This window comes from Oryzias latipes, chromosome 2 (genome assembly GCF_053564925.1).
Source record: "Oryzias latipes strain Hd-rR chromosome 2, Olatipes_Hd-rR_3.1".
NCBI classification, from domain to species: domain Eukaryota; kingdom Metazoa; phylum Chordata; class Actinopteri; order Beloniformes; family Adrianichthyidae; genus Oryzias; species Oryzias latipes.
In genome coordinates, this window is record NC_136238.1 from 13,623,652 (window position 1) to 13,646,942 (window position 23,291).

A 23,291-nucleotide genomic window follows, 5' to 3' on the forward strand; every position below is an offset into this window, starting at 1 on the left:
GATGCATTGGTTTTTGCTTAATGTATATTTTATAAACGACCACAGATAAAAATGATAATGCAAGTAGCTAATGCTTGTTTCTGGAAAGCATGGCCATGCAAATATTGCTTTTGTCTCCCGTATTTAACCCTTTTAACGCCGTATTGTGCTGATTTTTTTTGGGCGAAAAGAAATAAAAAACTGTCATTTTCTTGGACATAGTTTCTGAGAGCAACAGTAGTTTATTAAAAGTTTACCTATGGGTCGGGGGCGAGACATTGGCGCGGAACATGCTCGCCACTAGTTTACAGACCCTCCCAATCCCAATTACCAGTGAAACAAAAAGGGAGAGCAGAAACAGGTATCCTAATCACTTGGCCTGGCCACAGCTGTATAAAATCAAGCATTCAGGCATCCAGACTGTTTTTTTCAAGCAATTGTGAAAGAGTGGGCTTCTCTCAGGAGCTCAGTGAATCCAGTGTGGAAACTGCCATAGGATGCAAAATGTGAAACAAATCCAGTCATGAAATTTCCTTGCTCCTAAATATTCCACAGTCAACTGTCAACTCTGTCAGAACCAAATGGAAGAGTTAAGGAACGACAGCAACTCAGCCGTGAAGTGGTAGGCCATGTAAACTAATGGAGAGGGGTCAGGGGATGCTAAAGCGCAGAGTGCAAAGAGGTCGCTGACTTTCTGCACTCAATTGTTTCAGAGCTCAAAACTTCATGTGACCTTCAGATTTGCCCAAGTACAGAACGTAGAAAGCTTCATAGAATGGGTTTCCATGGCCGAGCAGATGCATCAAAGTCACATTTAACCAAGTTCAATGCAAACACAAATGCAGTGGTGTAAAGCACGGCGCCACTGGACTCTAGAGCAGTGGAGACGTCTTCTCTGTAGTGATGAATCCCGCTTTTCCATCCGGCAATCTGATGGACGAGTCTGAGATTGGAGGTTTGCTAGGAGAACTTTACATTTCGTACTGCATTTTGCTGAGTGTGAAATTTGGTGGTGGAGGTATTATAGTGTGGGGTTGTTCTTCAGGACTATGGCTTGGCCCCTAAGTTCCAGTGAAAGGAACTCTGAATGCTTCAGGATACCAAAACATTTTGGACAATTCCATGTTTGGAGCCGACCCCTTCCTATTCCAACATGACTGTCCACCAGTCTATAAAGACATGGATGACAGAGTCTGGTGGGGATGAACTTGACTGGCCTGGATAGAGTCCTGTCCTGAACCCGATACAAACACCTTTGGGATGAATTAGAGCGGAGACTGAGAGCCAGGCCTTCTCCACCAACATTAGTGTGACCTCAACCTCAACCATGTGGACAGCCTTCCCAGAAGAGTTGATGCTGTAATAGTAGCAAAAGGTGAATCATTGAAGAAAAAAGGTTCAGCGCACTGTCTAGTGGGTCTACATGACCCAACTCCCAACGTTAAAGTGCCCAGAATAGCACAAGGGTTACACTCTATGGGTTAGGAATGGGATGCACTTCAGTTCATATGTGATCAAGGAAGGTGAGCAAATACCTTTGGTAATATAGAGTACATGTCTTAAATCACAAGAATACATTAAAACACCAAAAGCACAATTTTCACCTGAGTGCGTCTTGAAAGGGTTAATGGCAATTATAGCTGCTGGACTAAAAGAATATTTTTTCATTTCTTCAAAGATAGTATTAATTATAGTAAACATCAGGGTATAGAGTTGAGAAATATCCCTTGGAACTTTTTTTTTAACTTTGCAGCTTTTGAGTGAAAAGAAAAAAAGAAGTTCAAAGGCGTAGAAATGTGCCAACATTTTCTGCAAAAGTTTACACGAATCCACTTTTGGTTTTAACTATCTTTGCTTAGTTGAGTTACAAACTGTAGAAATATAAGAAAAATGTTTGAAAAGCCCAGATGACCAATTATCTCTGCTAATTAGGCCCTTTTCTGATTACTGAATCTTTTTTTTCCCTTTCTTGTGGTTCATGAAATGAAACATAAATTCCCAAAGTTGAAACTTTAACCAAAGTCTTAGTCAGTTTTTGAATGGGAATGCAGGTCTTATGGATTCTATGTAAAAATGTGCACAAAAGCTGCTTTTATCTTCTGAAAAAAACTATGCTTCCTATGTTACTATGTATTTATCGAAAATGTATCTTAAGTTTGTTTTTTTTATTTCAGGGTAAAAGTATTTTTCTTGAATTTTGCCAGACTAGAATCACGTCAAAAAAGCAGCTAATTTCAGTTTGTCTCATTATAGACTTGTTCTTACCTGCTGCAGTCACTTTGTGTGTGTGTGAGTGTGTGTTTTACTATCTACAAACCCATGAATATGCCACATTTTCTTTCAGACACACCTGCTGGCACAAAGTCATCCGCAAACCGAGAAAACAATCATAACACCATTAGGCAATTAGGAAAGACGGCGGCAGGAATCTGAACCACCTCATTTTATTGTTTGTCTAACCCAAAACAGCTCTTTAAATTGCATGTAAAACTCTACAGGAGTAAAATTCTGTGGTTCTGATCAACAGCCTGTGTAGTTCAAAGCAATGTACTTACTTCTTAGGGCTGGCTTGACTTGAATCATTTCGCAGGTTAATCACTGAGTGACTTTTTACACAGGCAAAGGAACTTTTTTTTTTTTTTTTTTTTTTTATGGAAATCAGTCCAATTCTCGTCTACCGTATTTTATGCCCTATAGGGCGGAACGTCAAACCAACGGCCTATTTTTGAAGTTATGTAGAAGGTGCACCAAAATATAAGCCACAGTAAGCGAGACAAGAGTCAGTCGGTCAGACTTGATTAACTCTCTCGAGAGTTTTAGACGGGCGTGAACATGTGCTGGTTTAAACAGGGGGACCTTTGTAGCACTGCAGGATCTTTATCCATGATGCCGTGGTTGTTACTTTAGTACCCTTTGATGCTGTGATTCCAGCTCTCGAGTCATTGACCAGTTCCTCTGTGTAGTTCTGTGCTGTTCCCTTCATCGTTCTCAAGATCATTTTTTCCACCAGGTGAAATCTTGAGGAGCTCCAGGTGAAGGGAGATTGTCTGTGATTTAGTATTTTTCCCATTTTCTAATAACAGTTGATCTTTTCTCACTAAACCGCTTGCCTTGGTTCCCCCCAGTCTTGTTCAGGTCTACCATCTTGTCTCGGGTGTCCTTCGCTCTTTGGCCTTGGTTGTGGTAGAGAGGTTGCAGTGTCACTGTTTAACCTTTGTGTTATCTTAGATGACCCCGCCCTGAAATTGACGTGTTATTCCTACCATGACAAAGGCGGAGAAAGGTGGAAAGATTTCATGTAATCCAATGGACACCAGTGAAGATCATAAATCATTGAAGAAAAAAGGTTCAGCGCACTGTCTAGTGGGTCTAGATGACCCCACTCCCAATGGTAAAGTGCCTAGGATAGCACAAGGGTTAAGGGTGTGAACAGGTGTATTTCGAAGCAGCTTCTGGTGGTGGATCTTCATCTACACCCGCCTTAGTTTTTTATTGAAGCTCTGTCCATCTGAGTTTTGCTCAACCCTGAGCGTCCTGCGGTCCTCACGTGTGTCTGAACTTGTGACTGCAGCTGCAGGAACATCCTGCTCTGCAAGCATGCTAACACCAGCAGACACCGTTGTGTTTTCTGGTCTTATTGTAAAGGTCTGACCCAATTATAGCTTAATGCCTGCCAGGACTGCCTGATGAACTACCAGAATAGAGCCTGACAGTGGGAAAGTGCACAATGTCGTTCCTCAGAGGTGCACTTGAACACAATCTTGGTGCCCCCCTCCCTCTCTGGAGACACCAGCTCTCTCCATTTGCCGTCTGTGACATATAGAGCAGAGGCATGGAGGACAAGAGGTCACCTTTAGATGCCTGTAATTGGATGAGAGCTCTATCAACAGCACTGTCTCATGGGATGTGTTGTGAAGACCAGTGGTGGGTGTCGAATATACTGTACAAGGAACTGTTTGTGTGTACGATCTGACGAAGGAAAGTCTAAACTCTGAGTTGGTCAAGGACAAAAGCTCCTATTTTTCTATTTTAAGGAAGATAACCGAGCACCAGCATTCCCCTGCGTTCAAGTTCAAGTGCGTTCAAGTGTTCATCACGATTCCAGTGAATCTGTGTCTTCATATGTTTAAAAGGCTAGGTCCCAATGTAGTCTTTACGTCTTCCTCAGCCTACGGCCAACTTCTGTCATGACATGGTTTAAGCACAGCCGGTGAACGTTTCTGCCTTTTCCCCGAGCCTCCCTCCAGTGATTCTTGAGAGTACTGCACCATGATCCTCGCAGATGGACAGAAGGCGCTAATTATGAAAGATGCCATATATTTTATCAGGGCACCGCAGATGAGCAAACGGCTGCAGATGTGCTTCAGTTCACTGAAACTTGTGGTTATTCTTAGTAACGGCTTCATGTGACGCCAGCGAAGAGATAATCCACCTCTGGTGTTCTCTGCTCTATCAAAGCAGAGAGCAGAGGAAGCAGTTCAGCTGTTTCTGTTTTTGAGTTATTACTAGCACGATAAAAAAAAAAAAAAACGAAAGGTCCTTTAAAGAAGACAGAACTGTGTTTTGTTGTTTTTTTCGCAGAACCAACTCAAACTGGTAAAACCAAACTTTGCTTGTTCCATTATTGATCATTTGAAGACCGTATTTTCCAAACTATAGTGCGCAACAGATTATAAGGCGTAGCATCAACAAATGGTCTGTTTTTGAACTTTTGTCATATATATATATATATATATATATATATATATATATATATATATAAAAAAACTTGCCCCTATCACCCTTTCGTGGGTGGTTTCTCACTCAAGCTCGGGTCCTCTACCAGAGGCCTGGGAGCTTGAGGGTTCTGCGCAGTATCTTAGCTGTTCCTAGCACTGCGCTTTTCTGGATTGAGATGTCTGAGATCTTTCCAGGTATCTGTTGCAGCCACTCCTCCAGCTTGGGGGTTACTGCCCCGAGTGCTCCAATTACCACAGGCACCACTGTCACCTTCACTTTCCAGGCTTTCTCCAGTTCTTCTCTGAGTCCCTGGTATTTCTCCAGTTTCTCATGTTCCTTCTTCCTGATGTTCCCATCGCTTGGCACTGCCACATCCACCACAACGGCTTTCCTCTGTTCTTTATCCACCACTACAATGTCTGGTTGGTTCGCCATTACCATCCTATCAGTCTGGATCTGGAAGTCCCACAGGATCTTTGCCCTCCCATTCTCTACAACCTTCGGAGGTGTTTCCCATTTTGACCTTGGGGTTTCCAGTTCATATTCTGCACACATGTTCCTGTATATTATTCCAGCCACTTGATTGTGGCGCTCCATGTATGCTTTACCTGCCAGCATCTTACACCCTGCAGTTATGTGCTGGATTGTTTCAGGCGCCTCTTTGCACAGCCTACACCTTGGGTCTTGTCTGGTGTGGTAGATCTGAGCCTCTATTGCTCTGGTGCTCAGGGCTTGTTCCTGAGCTGCAAGGATGAGTGCCTCAGTGCTGTCCTGTAGGCCAGCCCTTTCTAGCCATTGGTAGGATTTCTTGATATCAGCCACTTCCGTTATGGTCCGGTGGTACATCCCATGCAGGGGTTTGTCCTCCCATGAGGATCTGTCCTCCAGCACTGTATCCTCTGCTCTCCATTGCCTGAGACATTCACTGAGCACACTGTCATTTGGGGCCTTGAGCTTGATGTACTTATGCATCTTGGATGTTTCATCCTGGATAGTGGCTTCTACGCTCACTAGTCCTCGGCCTCCTTCCTTGCGGCTAGCATACAGTCTCAGGGTGCTGGATTTGGGATGGAACCCTCCATGCATGGTGAGGAGCTTTCGTGTCTTAACATCCGTGGTCTGTACCTCTTCCTTTGGCCATCTTATTATTCCTGCAGGGTATCTGATAACTGGCAGTGCGTAGCTGTTTATTGCCCGGGTCTTATTTTTGCCATTGAGCTGGCTTCTCAGGACTTGCCTTACCCGTTGGAGGTATTTAGCTGTTGCAGCTTTCCTTGTTGCCTGCTCCAGGTTGCCATTTGCCTGTGGAATTCCGAGGTACTTGTAACTGTCCTCAATGTCTGCTATTGTTCCTTCTGGGAGTGAGACCCCTTCTGTGTGGACTACCTTGCCTCTCTTTGTCACCATCCGACTGCATTTCTCGAGCCCGAATGACATCCCAATGTCAGTACTGTAGATCCTGGTGGTGTGGATCAGGGAGTCAATGTCACGTTCGCTCTTAGCATATAGCTTGATGTCATCCATGTAGAGGAGGTGACTGATGTTTGCCCCATTTCTGAGTCGGTATCCATAGCCAGTCTTGTTGATTATTTGGCTGAGGGGGTTCAGACCTATGCAGAACAGCAGTGGGGACAGAGCATCACCTTGGTATATCCCACATTTGATGGACACTTGTGCAAGTGGCTTCCCATTGGCTTCAAGGGTGGTTTTCCACAGCTTCATTGAGTTTCCTATGAAGGCTCTTAGAGTCCTGTTGATGTTGTACAGCTCCAAGCATTCAGTGATCCATGTGTGTGGCATTGAGTCATAGGCTTTCTTGTAATCAATCCAGGCTGTGCACAGGTTGGTGTGTCGTGACTTGCAGTCTTGAGCGACTGTTCTGTCAACCAGGAGTTGGTGTTTGGCTCCTCTGGAGTCTCTACCAATGCCCTTCTGTGTGTCACTCATGAATTGATCCATGTGCCTATTTATCTTGGTTGCAATGATGCCTGACATGAGCTTCCATGTTGTGGAGAGACAGGTTATTGGCCGGTAGTTTGATGGGACTGCACCCTTTGATGGATCCTTCTGGATCAGGATCGTTCGCCCTTCTGTTAGCCATTCGGGGTGAGTTCCATCTCTTAGCAGCTGGTTTATTTGTGCTGCCAGGCGCTCGTGGAGTGCAGTGAGCTTCTTTAGCCAGTAGGCATGTATCATGTCAGGGCCCGGTGCTGTCCAGTTCGTCATACCTGAGACTCTTTCTTGGATGTCTGCCACTGTGATGGTTACTGGATTCTGTTCAGGGAGGTTGCTATGTTCTTCTCTCAGAGAGACCAGCCACTGGGCATTGCTGTTATGTGCTGTCTCTTTCTCCCATATACTTTTCCAGTACTGTTCAGTTTCTAGCCTTGGTGGGTCTGCTCGGCTGTTTTGACCCTGCCACTGAGCGTACACTTTCGCAGGTTGAGTTGCGAACAGCCTGTTTATCCGTCTGGCTTCATTGTCTCTTGTGTACCTCTTTAGGCGGCTGCTCAATGCTAGGAGCCTTTGTTTGGCAGTTTCCAGTGCTTCAGGTATGGGCATCTGGCTGTATCTCTTAGGTACTTGCTTTCTCATTGTACCTCTTTGAGCCTCTGTCAGCTTACTCACATCCTTCCGAGTTGCCTTGATTTTGGCCTCTAACCGTTGCTTCCATGGTGGGTATTGTTTTCTCCCATGGTTACTCTTATAGCCAAGCATCTCAAGGATCACTGCTGCTGAAGTGTAAACCAGTTCATTGGTTTCTGTGATGGTTGTGGTAGGAATTGCCCTCAATGCTTCATTCACAGTTTCCAGTAGACTTTCAGGCGGTACATCACTTAACCGTTGTAGCTGGTGTCGGGGTTGCCAAGTGTTCATTCTAGACATGATCTTGTCTTTCAGGTCAGTTGCTGCCTCGCTCAGCGTAACTGTGGTTGTTGGGGCTGTGTACCCAATCTCAGGGTGGGAGTGTAGTATAGCCTCCTCTCTGACCTGTTGTTCTGGCTCTCCCGGGGTATTGCCATTGTATTGTATCGCTTCAATCTCAAGTTGTGATAGGAGTTGCCGTTTGTGGATGTTAGAGCATTGGGCTACCAGTTGTTTGGCAGTTAGCCTTGATTGTGGGTTTTGAAGCATCCATTCATTCCACATTCTCTGCATGTAACCACGCTGGTTGGGATTACTTGAGTAGTAGCATTCTAACAGAACCTTGTTCTCGCATCTAGTCCATTTCCGTCTTGTTCCAGTAGCCCACTTTCCATCAGAGTGCTCTGGTCCCCCAGCACCTGACGCAGACCTTGTTTGGCCGGGCGACGTCTGAGCCGGCATGACATGTGGTTCATTGTCTCTCATGTTTGTGAGGTAGGCTGTAGCGTAAATGGTCTTGCCCAAGGACCCTCACTGGGTGATGTTAATTGCTCGCCATTGTTATGGTAATTGCCCCATTTCCATTGTTATGGTAATTGCCCCCATTTACCATTGCCATTATATTGTTCATTCCGCCCCTGGGAATCGAACCAAGGTTTCCTGCGTGACAGTCCTGTACCTTACCAACTGAGCTACCCAGCCGCATATATATATATATATATATATATATATATATATATATATAGAAGATAGATAGATAGTCTAACCGACTTTTTGGCGCCATATATATAGAGTGGTGGACAAAATTGTTGTAACCCCTCAGTTAAAGAAAGTCCACAATGCTCACTGAAATGACTTGAAACGTTCAAAAGCAACAATAAATTAAAATGTATTGAAATTTGAATCGGCCATTACTTTTGAGTTTTTGATTGACAGAATTATTTAAAAATACAAACTAATGAAATAGGGCTGGGCAAAAATGATGGGACCTCCATAAAAGACTGAGAACTAATTGCCCAGTGGGTCATGATGAACTCAGGTATGTCCTTTAATTGACATCACAGCTATTTTCAGACCCATAATCAGTCAGTCTGCTTATTTAAAGGGAGACAAATAGTCACGTTGCTGTTTGGTGAAAAGGTGTGGACCACACTGAACATGGACAACAGAAAGCGAAGGATTGAATTGTCCCAGGACATTAGAAACAAAATTATAGACAAACATCGTAAAGGTAAAGGCTATAAAACCATCTCTAAGCAGCTTGAAGTTCCTGTGATGACAGTGGCACATATAATTCAGAAGTTTAAGACCCACGGGACAGTAGCCAACCTCCCTGGACGCAGCCGGAAGAGGAAAATTGATGACAAATTGAGGAGACGGATAGTTGGAACTGCATCCAAAGAGCCCAGAACAACCTCCAAAGACATTAAAGGTGAACTTCTAGATCAAGGTACATCAGTGTCAGATCGCACTATTCGTCGTTGTTTGAGCCAGAGTGGACTTCATGGGAGACGACCAAGGAGGACACCACTGTTGAAAGGAAATCATAAAAAAGCCAGACTGGAATTTGCTAAAATGCATGTCGACAAGCCACAAAGCTTCTGGGAAAATGTCCTTTGGACAGATGAGACAAAACTGGAGCTTTTTGGTTAGACACATCAGCTCTATGTTGGTAGACGCAAAAATGAAGCATACAACGAAAAGAACACTGTCCCTACTGTGAAACATGGAGGAGGCTCAGTTCTGTTTTGGGGATGCTTTGCTGCATCTGCCACAGGGTGTCTTGAAGTTGTGCAAGGTAAAATGAAATCTCAAGATTATCAAGGCATTCTGGATAGAAATGTGCTGCATAGTGTCAGAAAGCTTGGTCTCTGTCGCAGGTCATGGGTCTTCCAACAGGACAAAGATTCCAAACACACAGCCAAAAACCCCCAAGAATGGCTAAGAGAAAAGCGTTGGACTATTCTGAAGTGGCCTTCAATGAGCCCAGATCTGAATCCCATTGAACATCTGTGGAACGAGCTGAAACATCCATTTGGAGAAGACAACCGTCAAACCTGAGACAACGGGAGCAGTTTGCTCATGAGGAGTGGGCCAAAATAACTGTGGACAGGTGCAGAAGGCTCATTGACAAACACAGAAACCGTTTCATTACAGTGATTGCCTCAAAAGGTTGTGCAACAAAATATTAAGTTATGGGTACCATCATTTTTGTCCAGCCCTATTTCATTAGTTGGTCTTTTTTAAATAATTCTGCTAATCAACAACTCAAAGTAATGGCTGATTTTGATTAATTTTCAATCAATTTTAATTTATTGTTACTTTTGAACGTTTCAAGTCTTTTCAGTTAGTATTGTGGGCTTTCTTTCTTTAACCAAGGTGTACCAACAAGTTTGTCCACCACTGGATATATATGGCGCATGGAGCTATACGCAAGACGAGAGTCAGAGAAAAGTCGGTTAGACTTTATTAACTGCATTCACAGTAACTCTGGAGCTCGAGAACACATTACTATTATAAAGTGTTGCATGGTGCGCTTTTCTCCGTGAGTTGATCCATGTTGATCACATTAAGGGTTCAAAGGCTACAGTAGGAACGTGAACGCTGGAGCTAAAGCTGCGGCGAGCTGGATAAGTCTTCTAGTGTAATTGAGCAACTTCTGCTTCCGACTAAAGTTGTGGATTTTCCTCTTCCAGCTGAGGATGTCTGGACGCCAGCTTGTCTGCAGCTGTGTCCCCCTCATCTCATCTGTAGAAAAAAACAAAAACAGACTGACATTTTGACAGAGAGCCTTTTTTTAATTTTATTAAAGTATACGGAAGTTTGTATTTTGACTTTAAACAGCATTGTGCGCTGGACCATTGGGGGAAATAAAAGCACGGTTGCAGAGGAGGCACATCTTTCTTTGGTAAAAACTGCAGCTTCACACCGTTTCCCCGCTTAATCCCGCCGACAGTTGAAAAACGACACCGGAGCAAAATAATGAACGAATTCACAAACTCTGGGCTCTGGCTTTAATGAAGGTGCCTGGAGGATAATCGTCCTCCCTACATCACACATCTGTTAATTAGCTCATGATTCAGGAGGCCCACGTCTGCGGTGTGTGCGCAGAAATGTGAATGGAGCCGTCACTTTTATTTTATTTCCTGTTTCATGCTCGCCTAGTTTCAGTCCTGAACTGGTCTCTCTTTGGGTTTTACGTCTGTCTTCCACCCTTCAGGATTTTCTTTTTTTCTGTATCCCCCTGCAGAAACTCTTCAGCAGCCACGGTCGTCGTGGACACACAGTGGCCCTTGTTGCTATGCTACCACCAATATTTGCATTGAATAATAATCGGGCTCTCCTTTCCCCTGTTTGGGACCGCAGCGTCCTTCTGTAATGTGAACATGAATCAGGTTGGAGGGAAGGAGTATAAATCTTCATTTTGTAGAAGGAGCAAAGCTTTTTTTTTTTTTTTTTTTGCTGATGCTAAATGAAGATTAAAGCACTTTGGTAGTTGATGTGCTTCGTCCAGCAGCAGTTTACATTTAGGAGTGTTTACCTGTGCTCCCAGTCCAACTATTACTCACCAGCTCTCAAGGAAAACTAATAACGCTGCTGTTCCCAGACTCTGTCTCTTGTTGATTTATTCAGCAGGAAATGATGGGCCTGAGTTAACAGCCACTAATTTAAATTCTCATATTATTCTTCATGATTAAACCGAAGCCAGCACTGCAGAAAATAAAGGTCTGTAAAAGTAATATAACAGCTTTAACAAACAAGGCACTTCTTAATCTTTGTTTATCGTGTTTTATTGTAATTTAACAGAATTCTCATGTTTTAATTGACCAATGGAAAAAAGACAAGACTAACGTACAATTTGCTCGTCTCTTGAATTTTTTTTATTTCAATATTTATGTAAAGAGGGACAATGCACTTTAATGAACATTTCTGCAAATGTGCCTGTGTTGGCTGGTTTCAACTGTTCTCCTTGGGCAAGGTGTACGTTTTCCAAAAACAAGCACCGAAGGCATAAAATGATAAGAAATGCATAAAAGCAGTAAGAGTTTGAAAGTTAAAGGAGTCTTTACACATTTTTATTAAAAAAACATTTATATAAGTTGATAAATTATCTACAATAATGAAACGATTTCAAGTCCCACCCCAATCTTCTTTGGATCTATACGTAAAGCTTTATCAGCGGTCTTGTAATCATGATTGTTGTTATTAACCAAAAAAATGTCATATTCTCGGGCATAATTAATGCAATTTTCAGTTTAACTTTATTTATATATGTCCGCCATCATGTTAAAAGCTCATAAAATGTGATTTTTTCCCTTGGAGTTGGTCTTTAAACGGTCCAAATCGGCATTATTTGCATGTGCAGGTTCAGTGCCATATAGGAAACAGGACATGGCCTCTTGTGCATTATTGCAGTGTTTTTTAATCTTTTTTGAGCCAAGGCACACTTTATCTTTAAAAAAATCCCGCAGCACACCAGCATCCAAAAATTTAAAAAGGTGAAACTCTATAGTCTGTATTGATGTACAGTCTCTCCTCAATGTTTTTTTCTAAAAGTTGTAATAAAAGTTAAGTTTGTTTTCTGTAACAATCTTCAACTAAAATCTTGACATTTTACCCTGGTAGTTGTTTTTCCCTTCAGTTAACATGCAATCTACGGAGCCCGTGTCCTGACATTAAGATATAAAAATATATCTTGTTCCCACAGATTATTATCTCGTTCGCACAAAATACTATTCCGTTCCCACAAGATACTATTGCGTTCCGTCAAAATACTATTCCGTTCCCTCGAAATGATTAAGTCGTGCGAACGCAATAATTATGTCGTTCGAACGCAATAATTAATCCGTTCGAACGCAATAATTATTCACGTCATAAGTCATTCACGCGGATATGCTCTCTGTACGCCGGCAAAAGCCGCTTTCAGCGGTAACTTACGTGTCTCTGTGACCCATATTCGTTCAAAAAAGGAACATGAAAAACAAAAATGATCACTTTATTACATCTCAATGAATATAAGAAAAATATCAAAAGATTTATGATAACCAGGCTGCTTTGTCATACGACAGCTCCTGCTAGGCTGCTACTACTAGCGCAGAGCTCTTTGATGTATGCCGGCATTTGGGCAACTGGCTGGTCGGTTGACAGACAGACAGCTGATATTGTAGTTTAGGGTCGAATAGGAATAATAATGTTCAGGACTTGTCCTTTATTAACTTTAGCAGTCGGTTGCTTTACATTCGAAGGCTATTAGGCTACATGGTAACTGACTAGCCGATCATATCCTGTTATTAATTTACGTCATAGATTTACAGCAGATACCTTCACATTTCTGTCTGTGTGTGTCTCATCACATTGCATTGAAGACACGGAGGATGCTTAGAGAACAGATTTATTTATTTTAAAAAGCACAGAAGCATCCATCGTATTCACGTTCATTCACATGATGATCTGTGGTATGCCCTCCAGTCATCTTGCTGCAAAAGCCGCTTCCTGCCGCTACTTCCGTGTCTCTGTGAGCATTCAATAGGGGTAAAAATAAAAGCAAGAATGGTCGATCTGTTATTGCTTCTGTGCTTTTTAAAATAAATAAATCTGTTCTCTAAACATCCTCCGTGTCTTCAATGCAATGTGATGAGACACACACAGACAGAAATGTGAAGGTATCTGCTGTAAATCTATGACGTAAATTAATAACAGGATATGATCGGCTAGTCAGTTACCATGTAGCCTAATAGCCTTCGAATGTAAAGCAACCGACTGCTAAAGTTAATAAAGGACAAGTCCTGAACATTATTATTCCTATTTGACCCTAAACTACAATATCAGCTGTCTGTCTGTCAACCGACCAGCCAGTTGCCCAAATGCCGGCATACATCAAAGAGCTCTGCGGCGGCGCTAGTAGTAGCAGCCTAGCAGGAGCTATCGTATGACAAAGCAGCCTAGTTATCATAAATCTTTTGATATTTTTCTTATATTCATTGAGATAGTAATAAAGTGATCATTTTTGTTTTTCATGTTCCTTTTTTGAACGAATACGGGTCACAGAGACACGTAAGTTACCGCTGAAAGCGGCTTTTGCCGGCGTACAGAGAGCATATCCGCGTGAATGACTTATGACGTGAATAATTATTGCGTACGAATGGATTAATTATTGCGTTCGAACGACATAATTATTGCGTTCGCACGACTTAATCATTTCGAGGGAACGGAATAGTATTTTGAGGGAACGCAATAGTATCTTGTGGGAACGGAATAGTATTTCGTGCGAACGAGATAATAATCTGTGGGAACAAGATATTAATCTGTGGGAACAAGATATATTTTTATATCTTAATGTCAGGACACGGGCTCCGTAGCAATCTTATGTAACTTCACAAAAAAAATATATATATATTCTTTCTAAATTGTGATTTTTTTTTTTTTGTTTTGTTTTTTTGTTTTCTTTGTTAGTGCAAAGGCAACTGTAATTTTTTTCAACAATTATAGTATCACAATATATTTGACAAAATTTACACAAAAAAATGAACATATTTATGCTTTCTGTATGCTTTCTGTTTCAAAAAGTGAACATGTTGAAGTTTTATTAGTTTTTCTCTTGTCTTAATCAAAGATGAAGTCTTTGAAAACTTTAACAAAAATGTTTTATTTCTTTTTAGATGATTAAATTTTTTCAATTTAGTTGAATTGTGTCTTTTGGCCACTTCACGTTAATCCTGTTTTTAAATGTTGTTATTACTTATTCTTAAATTCAACATATAAAATAATCCACTCGTTATTAGAAAAGTGTTTCAGTTAGAAAAATGACTTGGACCAAACTCTGGGAGTTTTGGCTGTTGATAAACACAAACCTTGAAGGAGAACTAAACTGTTGACCTCTGATATCATCAAGAAAATTTAACAACTGTTTGATGTGTGTTCATTGTGGTTTCAAGACGTTTAACAGGGAAGAGTCTTTTTATGCTGAGACGCTGTCACTTTAACCCGATGCATCATGGGAGATGTAGTGCAAAAACTGCCGCCGATAAGACAGACTCGCTTCTCTGAGCTTCATTGTTTTGTTCACTTGTTCCACGGTCTGACACCGGATTCTGTGGAAAGCTACACCGCTAAAGACGAGCTTTAGTTGTTATTTTTGTTGGAACTGAGAGACTTTATGAGCAGAATCGGAACAAGGAAGTGAATATTCTAACCACATTCTGATTGGTCCGACTAATGACGTGTGATTAAGCCTCCAAGAATGATTGGTGGAGACAGTTAAAGGGGCAGGACTTTTCCGAAAACAGAGCCGAAGCTGCATCTAAATCATGGTCCCGTCATTCTTATCAAAGTGTCTTTAATAGAATCAAATAAACACAACGGAAAACGTATTTTATGATCTTTCATATTCCAAACTACTCAGTGTTTTATTACGGCCTGTTTGGATGAACAAAGAGCTGATTTCCTGGAGATGGGAAATGATTTTAGATCATTGAAAATGGGTAACTTCCCATGGCACACATGACCATCTCCCACGGCACACTGGTTGAAAAACACTGCATTATTGTTTGAATATAAGCCAACAAAAAATTAAAACTGCAGCAAAAATAGCTTTTACCACAGAAACTTCATTATACAAAACCCGTGTGTCACTGCCACAAATTTATTTCATCTTCTTATCTTACAATTGAAGGCATATTTGACTTTTTTGACATCAAATCTGTAAATTCTTTACTCTCAGAAGTACAAGAGCACACTGAAATTTGCCTGCGATTGCAAATTAACACAATTTTGCTTGACTTTAAATATAAAGTATATATAAAAGTACATTGAACTTCCTTTCTTGAGTTCAAATATATCTATTTTTCAGTTAACTCTAGATTAAATAACTTCAGCCGTCTCAACTCTGACCAATAGTTACTTTTAGGTGTTTGTTGTGGGCGTGGCAAGACTGGTGACAGACCACACCCACTTCAGGCTAAATTGAAGAAAAAATATACAAAAAGGAGGAAACAACCTAATGACAAAAGAAGATAAAAGAACTGATCTCTTCTTGCTTCCATGTAGTTTGTAAAATTAACAATAAATATGTTAATTAGTTTCAATTTCATCAGCAGTTAGCAGGCCTTAATATTAAGACAAGTTTCTTTTTTTTTCTCTTTAAGTCGCCTCAGTAACGATCAGGGATGGGACCCCGCTGGGCGTCAAATTTGAAATTTTCAAATTTACCACCTACTGCGTCTGAACAAATCCAGCTTTTGCAGATACTGTTATCGACACAGTTCAGTTATAATTGTAGAGGGTGAAAGTAGTTTGCCTCTGTGTGTCCTCTCTGTTTGAAAAAAGAGCGTTTTAGCTGAGGAGTGTTTTATGCCTGAAAAGTTGTTAAATTTGACGCTAATTCACTTAATAATGACCAACTCTTAAGGCTAGTGGTGGTACGTGTGATAAACCCTTTAGGCAAGGATTTACAGACATTATACAATGTTTTTTTTGGCTTATTTATTGCAAAGATTTTATAAAAATATTTAATGTAATGTCGTGTAATTTCCCTTAGAATTACAGTCTATCTCTGTTAGACGTCTTTCTCCTTGAGTGTCACTCATTAAAATAAAAAAACTCAACCCTGTCTGAGGATCCTCCATGCGCCGCCGCCCCCATCATTATATTTTAGTAGAAGTCATCCTGTAGGAATAATTGAAGGAAAGTGAAATGGTGCCTAAGGCTCCAAAGACATTTGTTTTGATCTGACAGATTTTTTTTTCCCCCGTTAGGATCACTTTATTGGCAGACTTTCTACTGCCATCAGCACATTTGATAGATATTAAAAGTGATGCTAAAGTTTTTGAGAACGTTTTGTCACTATGTGGTATATAAAGAAGGCTGAAGGTCAACAAAGGTGATTGGATATCTCTGTCTCATTAAAAATCAGCATTGGCTCAGTTTTATGCAGTCAGGTCGTTCTGAGTTTTAATCAAGAAAGCTGTAAACCGTTTTGGGCCGCATTTAAATATCCTCTGAGGCTCTGTGTTCCCAGGAAAACTTATTTTTACCTAAAGTCGAGGTAGGGTGCAGTTTCACTTTAGATGAAGGCTTTGTGTACCCACTACAAAGATAATGCTGTTTTTAACATGATGTTGGGACATTTTTCTGATGATAGAGGGCATATGTAAACAAAATTGAGCTCAAAATTACATTTCTGAGTATTTATTTATTCAAATAGTTGTGAATTATGGGAAAAAAGATTGTATTCGTGATGTAGAAAATGCACTGCATTCTGATGCATCCACTTGTAGACAAATAGATCCATGTACGTCTTTGTTTTCCTCATCTGAGTTGGAATCTGGATCAAAAATGTATGGCTGGATAACGCTGATATCACTCGCCATTTTTGTTGCACCAGTAATGTTAGGTTGGGGTTATGAGGGGTTGTGAAGCTTGGAGAAAAGCGTATAAACGGGGAGCTCTCAGCAACAGGGAGGGGAATTCCGAGGCAAATTTCCCAAAACCTCCTGCTGCTCTGCAGAAACTATGTCCTAAAAGATGACAGCTTTTTTTAAGTTTTGTCTAAAAATTACTATAATAATTGAAAGATTATTTGGAACGCTTTTAAAATAAATCAAAATAGGATCGGAGTGTGACTTTAAGTGTACTTTTGACTACACATTAATATGACATAGAGTTGGGGTTGTTTGACTCATTTAATACATCTTTTTCTTGATAATCTGAGTGGGGCTTTACTTTTACATTTTCTTTTATGTGCCTCATACAGAGGATGCAATTTGGTGACGCTCGGCTGAAAAGAAATTCATTGACACAGTTAGGTTGTACCAGATTTTAAAATAGTATAAGTCGGGGTCAAAAACAGGCTAAGAAGTGCTCTTGAAACATGGTAACAACTAAACCTTTTTGTTGTTATTTAAAGGCTCACTTATTTGTTTTCTGAAAGGTTTTGTTTGGGGATGCAGATGCAGATCTTAGATTGAAATTCTTCTTCCTCTTTCGGCTTTACCCATCAGGGGTCGCCACAGTGAACAAGTCGCATAGTAAACTTAGCAATGTTTTACGCGGATGCCCTTCCTGACGCAACCTTCTCGAAGCAACCGGGCTTCGGACCGGCACAGAAGTAGAGAAGGGAACAGGAAGCAGCCCGGATTCGAATCCTGGTTTCACGGACGGAAGGCGCCGCAAACCAGCACGAGCTAAACCGGCTCCCCTTAGTTAGATTGAAATGATGCTTGCATAAAATCGACAGTTTTTTGGCAGCGCTTTCTGGCTCCTCTCTCTCTGTGTGGGGTGGGTGGTGTGGGGCCTGCTGGGGTATCAGCGCCTCGGGGGATGGGACCCCTGGGCTGGGGGGACCTGGGCCCTATGCTGGGGGGGGCTGGGGGACGGCTGTTTGACCACCGGGGGACAGTCCATCGGCTGTCCCCGATTTACCCACTTCCTCATATAATCTCATATTAGGGTGAGGGGGTAGGGGGTTTAGCTTGCGATGCACCTTGGGGGGAGGAGCTACTTGGGAGTGGTCCCCCTCCCATGGTTGTCGTATGGAATGGGCCCCCCATCTTTCGGTTTTATTTGCACCTTAGACATGTAAGACTCTTGGTAGGGGGGGGGTGCTTGGACATCACTGCTAGCAAGTAGCAGATGTCCTCTTAGCGTCTTACCCGCCAATTTTAACCGTACCTTAGACATTTAGGGCCCCTTGGTTGGGAGGGTGCTGGGACATCACTGTGAGTAATCAGGAGATGTCCCCTCAATTTTAACTGCACCCCTTAGTACACACACCCTTTACTCCTCCAAATATACATTCCAACATAAACACACACACATGCACACACATACCCTCACAAACACACACGCATTTTGCAAGGAAGGTGGGACCTTGGACCATCTGTCCCCTACCCCTTCCCTGGTAGGAGGAACTGGGCCCTTGGCAACGATGGCCGCGTCCCCTGGGTGCTGGTTTTCTGGGCCGGCAGTGCTCTCTCCATGCAGGGAGAGGGATCCCTGAGCTCTCTGGCAAGGCCAAGAGCCGGGGATCGCATCACACCTGAGCCGGGGGTGTCCGTGTCCCTGTGGTGTGGGTTCTGGTCCTTGCCCCTGAGTGCTGAGCCTCGCCAAATTTCCAACTGTGGGTGAGCCTGGTCGGGCCATGTTTACAACATCTCTTGTGGACCCCCTCTTCTCCTGTGTGCCCTCCTCCTGGGCGGGGACGGCTGGCCCCTGCCTTACTCCTTCCTGGACCCACCGTGGGCCGAGTGGGTGGCTGCCTGGAGCGCGGAGCAAAAAAAAAAAGAACTCCTGGGTGGTGATGAGGCGCTTGCCTTGGGCTGCAGGCACTCTTCTCGGGTGGGGCCCGGCGCTGGGCCCTCCTGGCGCGGTGGGGGGGCTGCTCTCCTGGTTGGGCCGGGGCTGCGCTTTCTGTCTCTCCGTGCCTCCCTGCTCTCTGGCTCTGGGGGCCTAGGGGCAGTCCTGCTGGCCCTGGCCTGGGTGGCGGATGTGGTCACCCGGGGGGCGGTTGTTCTCTGCCTACTGCCGAGTGGCGTTGGGGGGGGGGTTGTGGCTGCTGCGGCGGGGGTCTTGGTGTGGGGAAGGCTGGGAACTCGCCCTCCTTCTTTTCACATTCCGCCATCCATTTTAGAAGAACATAAACACTCACCTGAGCACAGTTAGCTCACCTTTGCACAAACACTTTGCGTGATTGAATGAAATATTTCACGCTAGTTGGTCTGAAGGCATAGGTATGCGTGTGTGAACATTTTCTGTATTGTGTACATGTTGACATGTGGACATTTTTGCAGCCATCAGGTGTGTTTATAACATTTGAGTGTCTGTGTGGACAGGCCCCGCCCCTTCTAGATTTGTATTACATCTGAACCTGACCGTATTGATAAACATCCAGCAACTGGTTGCTTTATGCTGCTTCATGGTTTTACCCCCCCCCCCTATAATCCCCCTTCTACCCCGTCTCTCTAACATCCCTCTCTCTTCTTACCACCTTTCCTTTTCCGTCCGGTCCAACACAAAAAATCTTCAAATACGATTCAAATGAATAAAGTTTTACCTTGATTACAAAAGGGGTTTATTCAGACACACCTGTGGTTTGTCAGAAAATTCATAACCCCTGTTGTTAAAGTAAAATATGTCCAACACAAGAGGCCTTCAGCTCTCATCTGTTTGCCCAGCTGTAGGACAGGACAAGTAAAAAAAAAAAAGGGCATTAAAACTTACATTAGCGTTAGGGCAATGGGTGATTGTTCTCTGGGAGTTAGTAGTTACTTCTGGGTGGGATGTGGCTCACAGGCTGATTATTATGAAAAATAATTAACACTCTACTTGTGTTTGGGATGTTGGTTGTGAACAATGACGATAAATATTCTTTTCTTTTTCAGGAAAAAAGAAATTCTTCCGCTTTCGCTTCTCGGCCTTACCTCTCCTGGGAATCAGCAAACAGTCCTTACCTCAGGAGGACCCCGACGCAGTCATGGTGGATTCACCGCACCACAGCGACGGCTCTGCGGCCACCAACGACTACCAACTGCCCGCCACCCGTGAGAGCTGCAGCCCCACCTACGGCAACGACACGCGCGCGCTCATCGGCCCCAGCCACTGCTCCACGCCTGTGTCCGGACCTCTAGATCACTCTTCGCCCAAAGGAGCCTGGGATCGGTTGTACCCGGACAGGCCCACCGCCGAGACCCATCATAAGAGCCAGGAGGCCACACTTATAAGGGCTCCTTCAATCCCAGGCCTCACCCCGACCGCCTCTAGAGAAAGCATGTGCAGCATTCGTAGAGCCTCCTCCGCACATGACATTGAAGGGTTCGGGTCCAAATCCAAGGCGGTGTTCAGGGACAGACACGCCAGTGAAGGTAGGAGTTCCCTCACTGGTTTAGGTAACTCTGGTTAGATATTTTCTCTAACTTTACCAGTTAAACTCCGACCAGGATATTATTGTCATGCCTGTACACTAATCCTCCGTGTGAACATTTGCTCATTAACAGTTAGTAGTTTTCTTTGGAAAGGACTTTTTTTAATGCTATAGGTTATTTTTAAACTAGTCCGACTGTGGACTCTGTGTAATGGATCTTCCCTGGAGTCCTAAATCCCTCATTAGCATTTCTGTCTCGTTAGGCTGAGGGTAGAAGTATTCTTCCCAGTCGGCTTTGCCCCACCCCTAAACTCTCATTTCCATTCAGATAGCTCTGAGATGCTGACATGGTCATACGTCTCCTTCTCTGTAATGAATTGTTCATAGTGAAGTGGTGGCGACTCCGATGCCAGCACCAATTTATCAAAGAAAGCCAGAGTTTTTCTCTTACCTACATCCTCTTTTCTTTTCTTCTCTTCTGCCGGGTGGCTGCCATCCCAGACAATGGTCGCAATATCAAAGGTAACCAATGGCAGCTTGCTGCATTTTGAAGTTTGTGGCTTTTCCCCAAGCCTAATAGATGAAACGTAGAATACACAAACCCTGCTTGTTGCATGAGTTTTACCCACACAAGGTTCATGTTAGAAGCAACGGCTTTGGCGGCTGATTGTAAGGTTTTAGGGCAAATACCCAAATGATCGTCACAGCTCTGGGGGGCTGGATCTCGGTGTGCATGAGCGGCCACGGCCCGCGCCAGCCGCTGTGGGAAGAATCTGCTAAGAAGACGCTGAGCTGTGCACGCGCCTGCATGCAGCCACACTTTCTCTCACTGCTGCTGACGTCATTGCAGGAAATCAATGTTTCCCATGACGGCTTCAAACTCTGCTTTCGTGCAACTCCTGGGGCCGCAATTCTAAATAAAACTTCATAGCTTTCACATGATATATTATGTTTCAAGTGGAGCGCCACCTGGAGTTGTACTGGCAACTTACAAAAGTCGAGATCACATTGCTTTTTCAAAAATTCTTGATCGTTTCTGCGCCATCAGATTAAATAATCAAGATTTTTTTTTTTAAAGCAATTTATCTAAATGCATGAAACAGGAGGGCTTGATGCTGGCATCAAACACTTATGGATTGCCAAAAGCCAATTTTGTCCAAGAGGACAATGTTTAGGTTTAAAGTTTTATGTCCTAAAATCTCAAACTGCGACATAAACAAATCGTCTGTGAAGCCTCAATAAAAAGTCGCTGAAAATAAGATGTATTGCAATGGACTGTAAATCATTATTGTCTCTGATTGCATGGTTCCTAAATATATCTGTATGATTCATTAGGATAAACAGTTGGTTAAACCCCCATTTGGGACTTGTTTTGTCCTCCAGAATGGCGCTCATGTCATGCGACTTAAAACCATCAACTGAAACCTGACTTTCTCTATGTAACCGGTTTTTGTGACCAGCACTTTTCTTCTTTGACGTTACGCAGCTTAACATTCGCAGTGTTGCTGCTGCATGGATGGACATTCAGTCATGTGAGAAGAAAGAATTTGATTCCCACCATTTTTCAGATTTAAGTTGGGTTTTTTTAACATGTCAAACAACTGAGCAAAGTGATCTTAAAAAATTTAATTAACTGTCATAGAAATTCTGTCAATAAAAACTTTGTGTTTTTATTGTAATCAATCAAATATAAACCTCCAAAAGTCTAGTGTCTTTTACTAACACTAGAGTGGTTAGTTTTGAGCAAATGCTGTTTAAAACTATTAAAAATGACAGTGTTGTGTGTTTTGTGCCTCACATCTTAAAGAATACGACAAAAAAACAGTTTATCCTAAATGTTTTGAGTTTCCTTTGAATGATTGGATTCTACTTCCGTGTTGTTTAAATAATTTAAAAGTTAAAGAAGGAAAAATATCATGTTTGACTGTCTGGCATTTTTTAAATTCAAATAGATCTGCTGCAGCAGCAGGAAGATCTTGTTTGACGCAGGGTGGGTTTTATTTTGAAAGGAACTTGTGTGTGCTGCTATCAAAAGTAAAAGAAAGGAAAACGGTTTAAACTAAAATCATACAGACACTGTTGTAATTCAATTAATGTAATATTTAAAAGCTACATTTATAAAATAAATATGTGTGATGGCCACAAAAATATTAATATTGTTAATTTTCTAAACAATAAAGTGAGACTATGTGGCTCTTGTTGGGTTCTGGTCTGTAAGAAACTGTCAATCGGTGTGACATTCATGAAAGGAATTTGTGTAAATATGTACTTAAGTTACCAGGCACAATGTTAATAGTTAGTAAAAAAAAGAAATGAAGCAGAATAGTCGCATTCTTAATTAAATGTATTAGAAAACACCAAGTGTCCTATGGTGTTTCTAATCTGAGGTTGCATTTATGTATTTTTAAACTTTAAGAAGGTGCATTTTGACAAAAACCTTCATTGCAAACCTACATTCTCTCTTTATTTTCATACTTTTATTTATAGTGAATGACAGGATTCTAGCCTGACTGGGTCGCTAGCTCTGGAATCTTACATCACTGAATGTCCTTTTCAATTCTGCAATAATTTCCTATTAGCTGCTGCTGTAAATCAACTGTTGATGCCATAATGTTGATTTTTGTTTAAACCCATGAATGCACAGTCCTGCCAACCTTCCATAATCCCGCTTTCCCCTTTACTTCCTGTTTCTTCTCTCCTCTGGTTTGCTAGTATCGCGTTCCTGGATGGCTGGGGGTATGGCTTCAGCTTTTTCCTTTAAGTTATTCTTTATGACTGCTGTGATGTTTCCTGACTGTGGCATGTATTGAAGCTACGCATGCAATCGCTCATCCTCAGCTGTCCGTTTTTCTGTCCTTGACTCTCAATCACT

The 23,291-nt window shown here is 42.4% G+C and overlaps 1 protein-coding gene across 8 annotated transcripts in view; it reads left to right on the forward strand.

Moving 5' to 3' along the window:
* The window catches only part of kcnh7a (potassium channel, voltage gated eag related subfamily H, member 7a), a 98,109-nt gene that overhangs the window by 38,033 nt on the left and 36,785 nt on the right, over positions 1–23,291 (forward strand). For 3 of the 8 annotated variants that reach the window (XM_020710294.3, XM_078932772.1, XM_020710299.3), the window contains exons 4-6: positions 19,941–20,420; positions 20,921–20,941; positions 23,132–23,155. In XM_020710294.3, coding sequence (XP_020565953.1) covers positions 19,941–20,420; positions 20,921–20,941; positions 23,132–23,155 — 525 coding nt within the window. The remainder of the gene's footprint in view (positions 1–19,940; positions 20,421–20,920; positions 20,942–23,131; positions 23,156–23,291) is intronic. The other 5 variants (XM_078932783.1, XM_078932786.1, XM_078932788.1 and 2 more) reach the window with 2 other exon arrangements.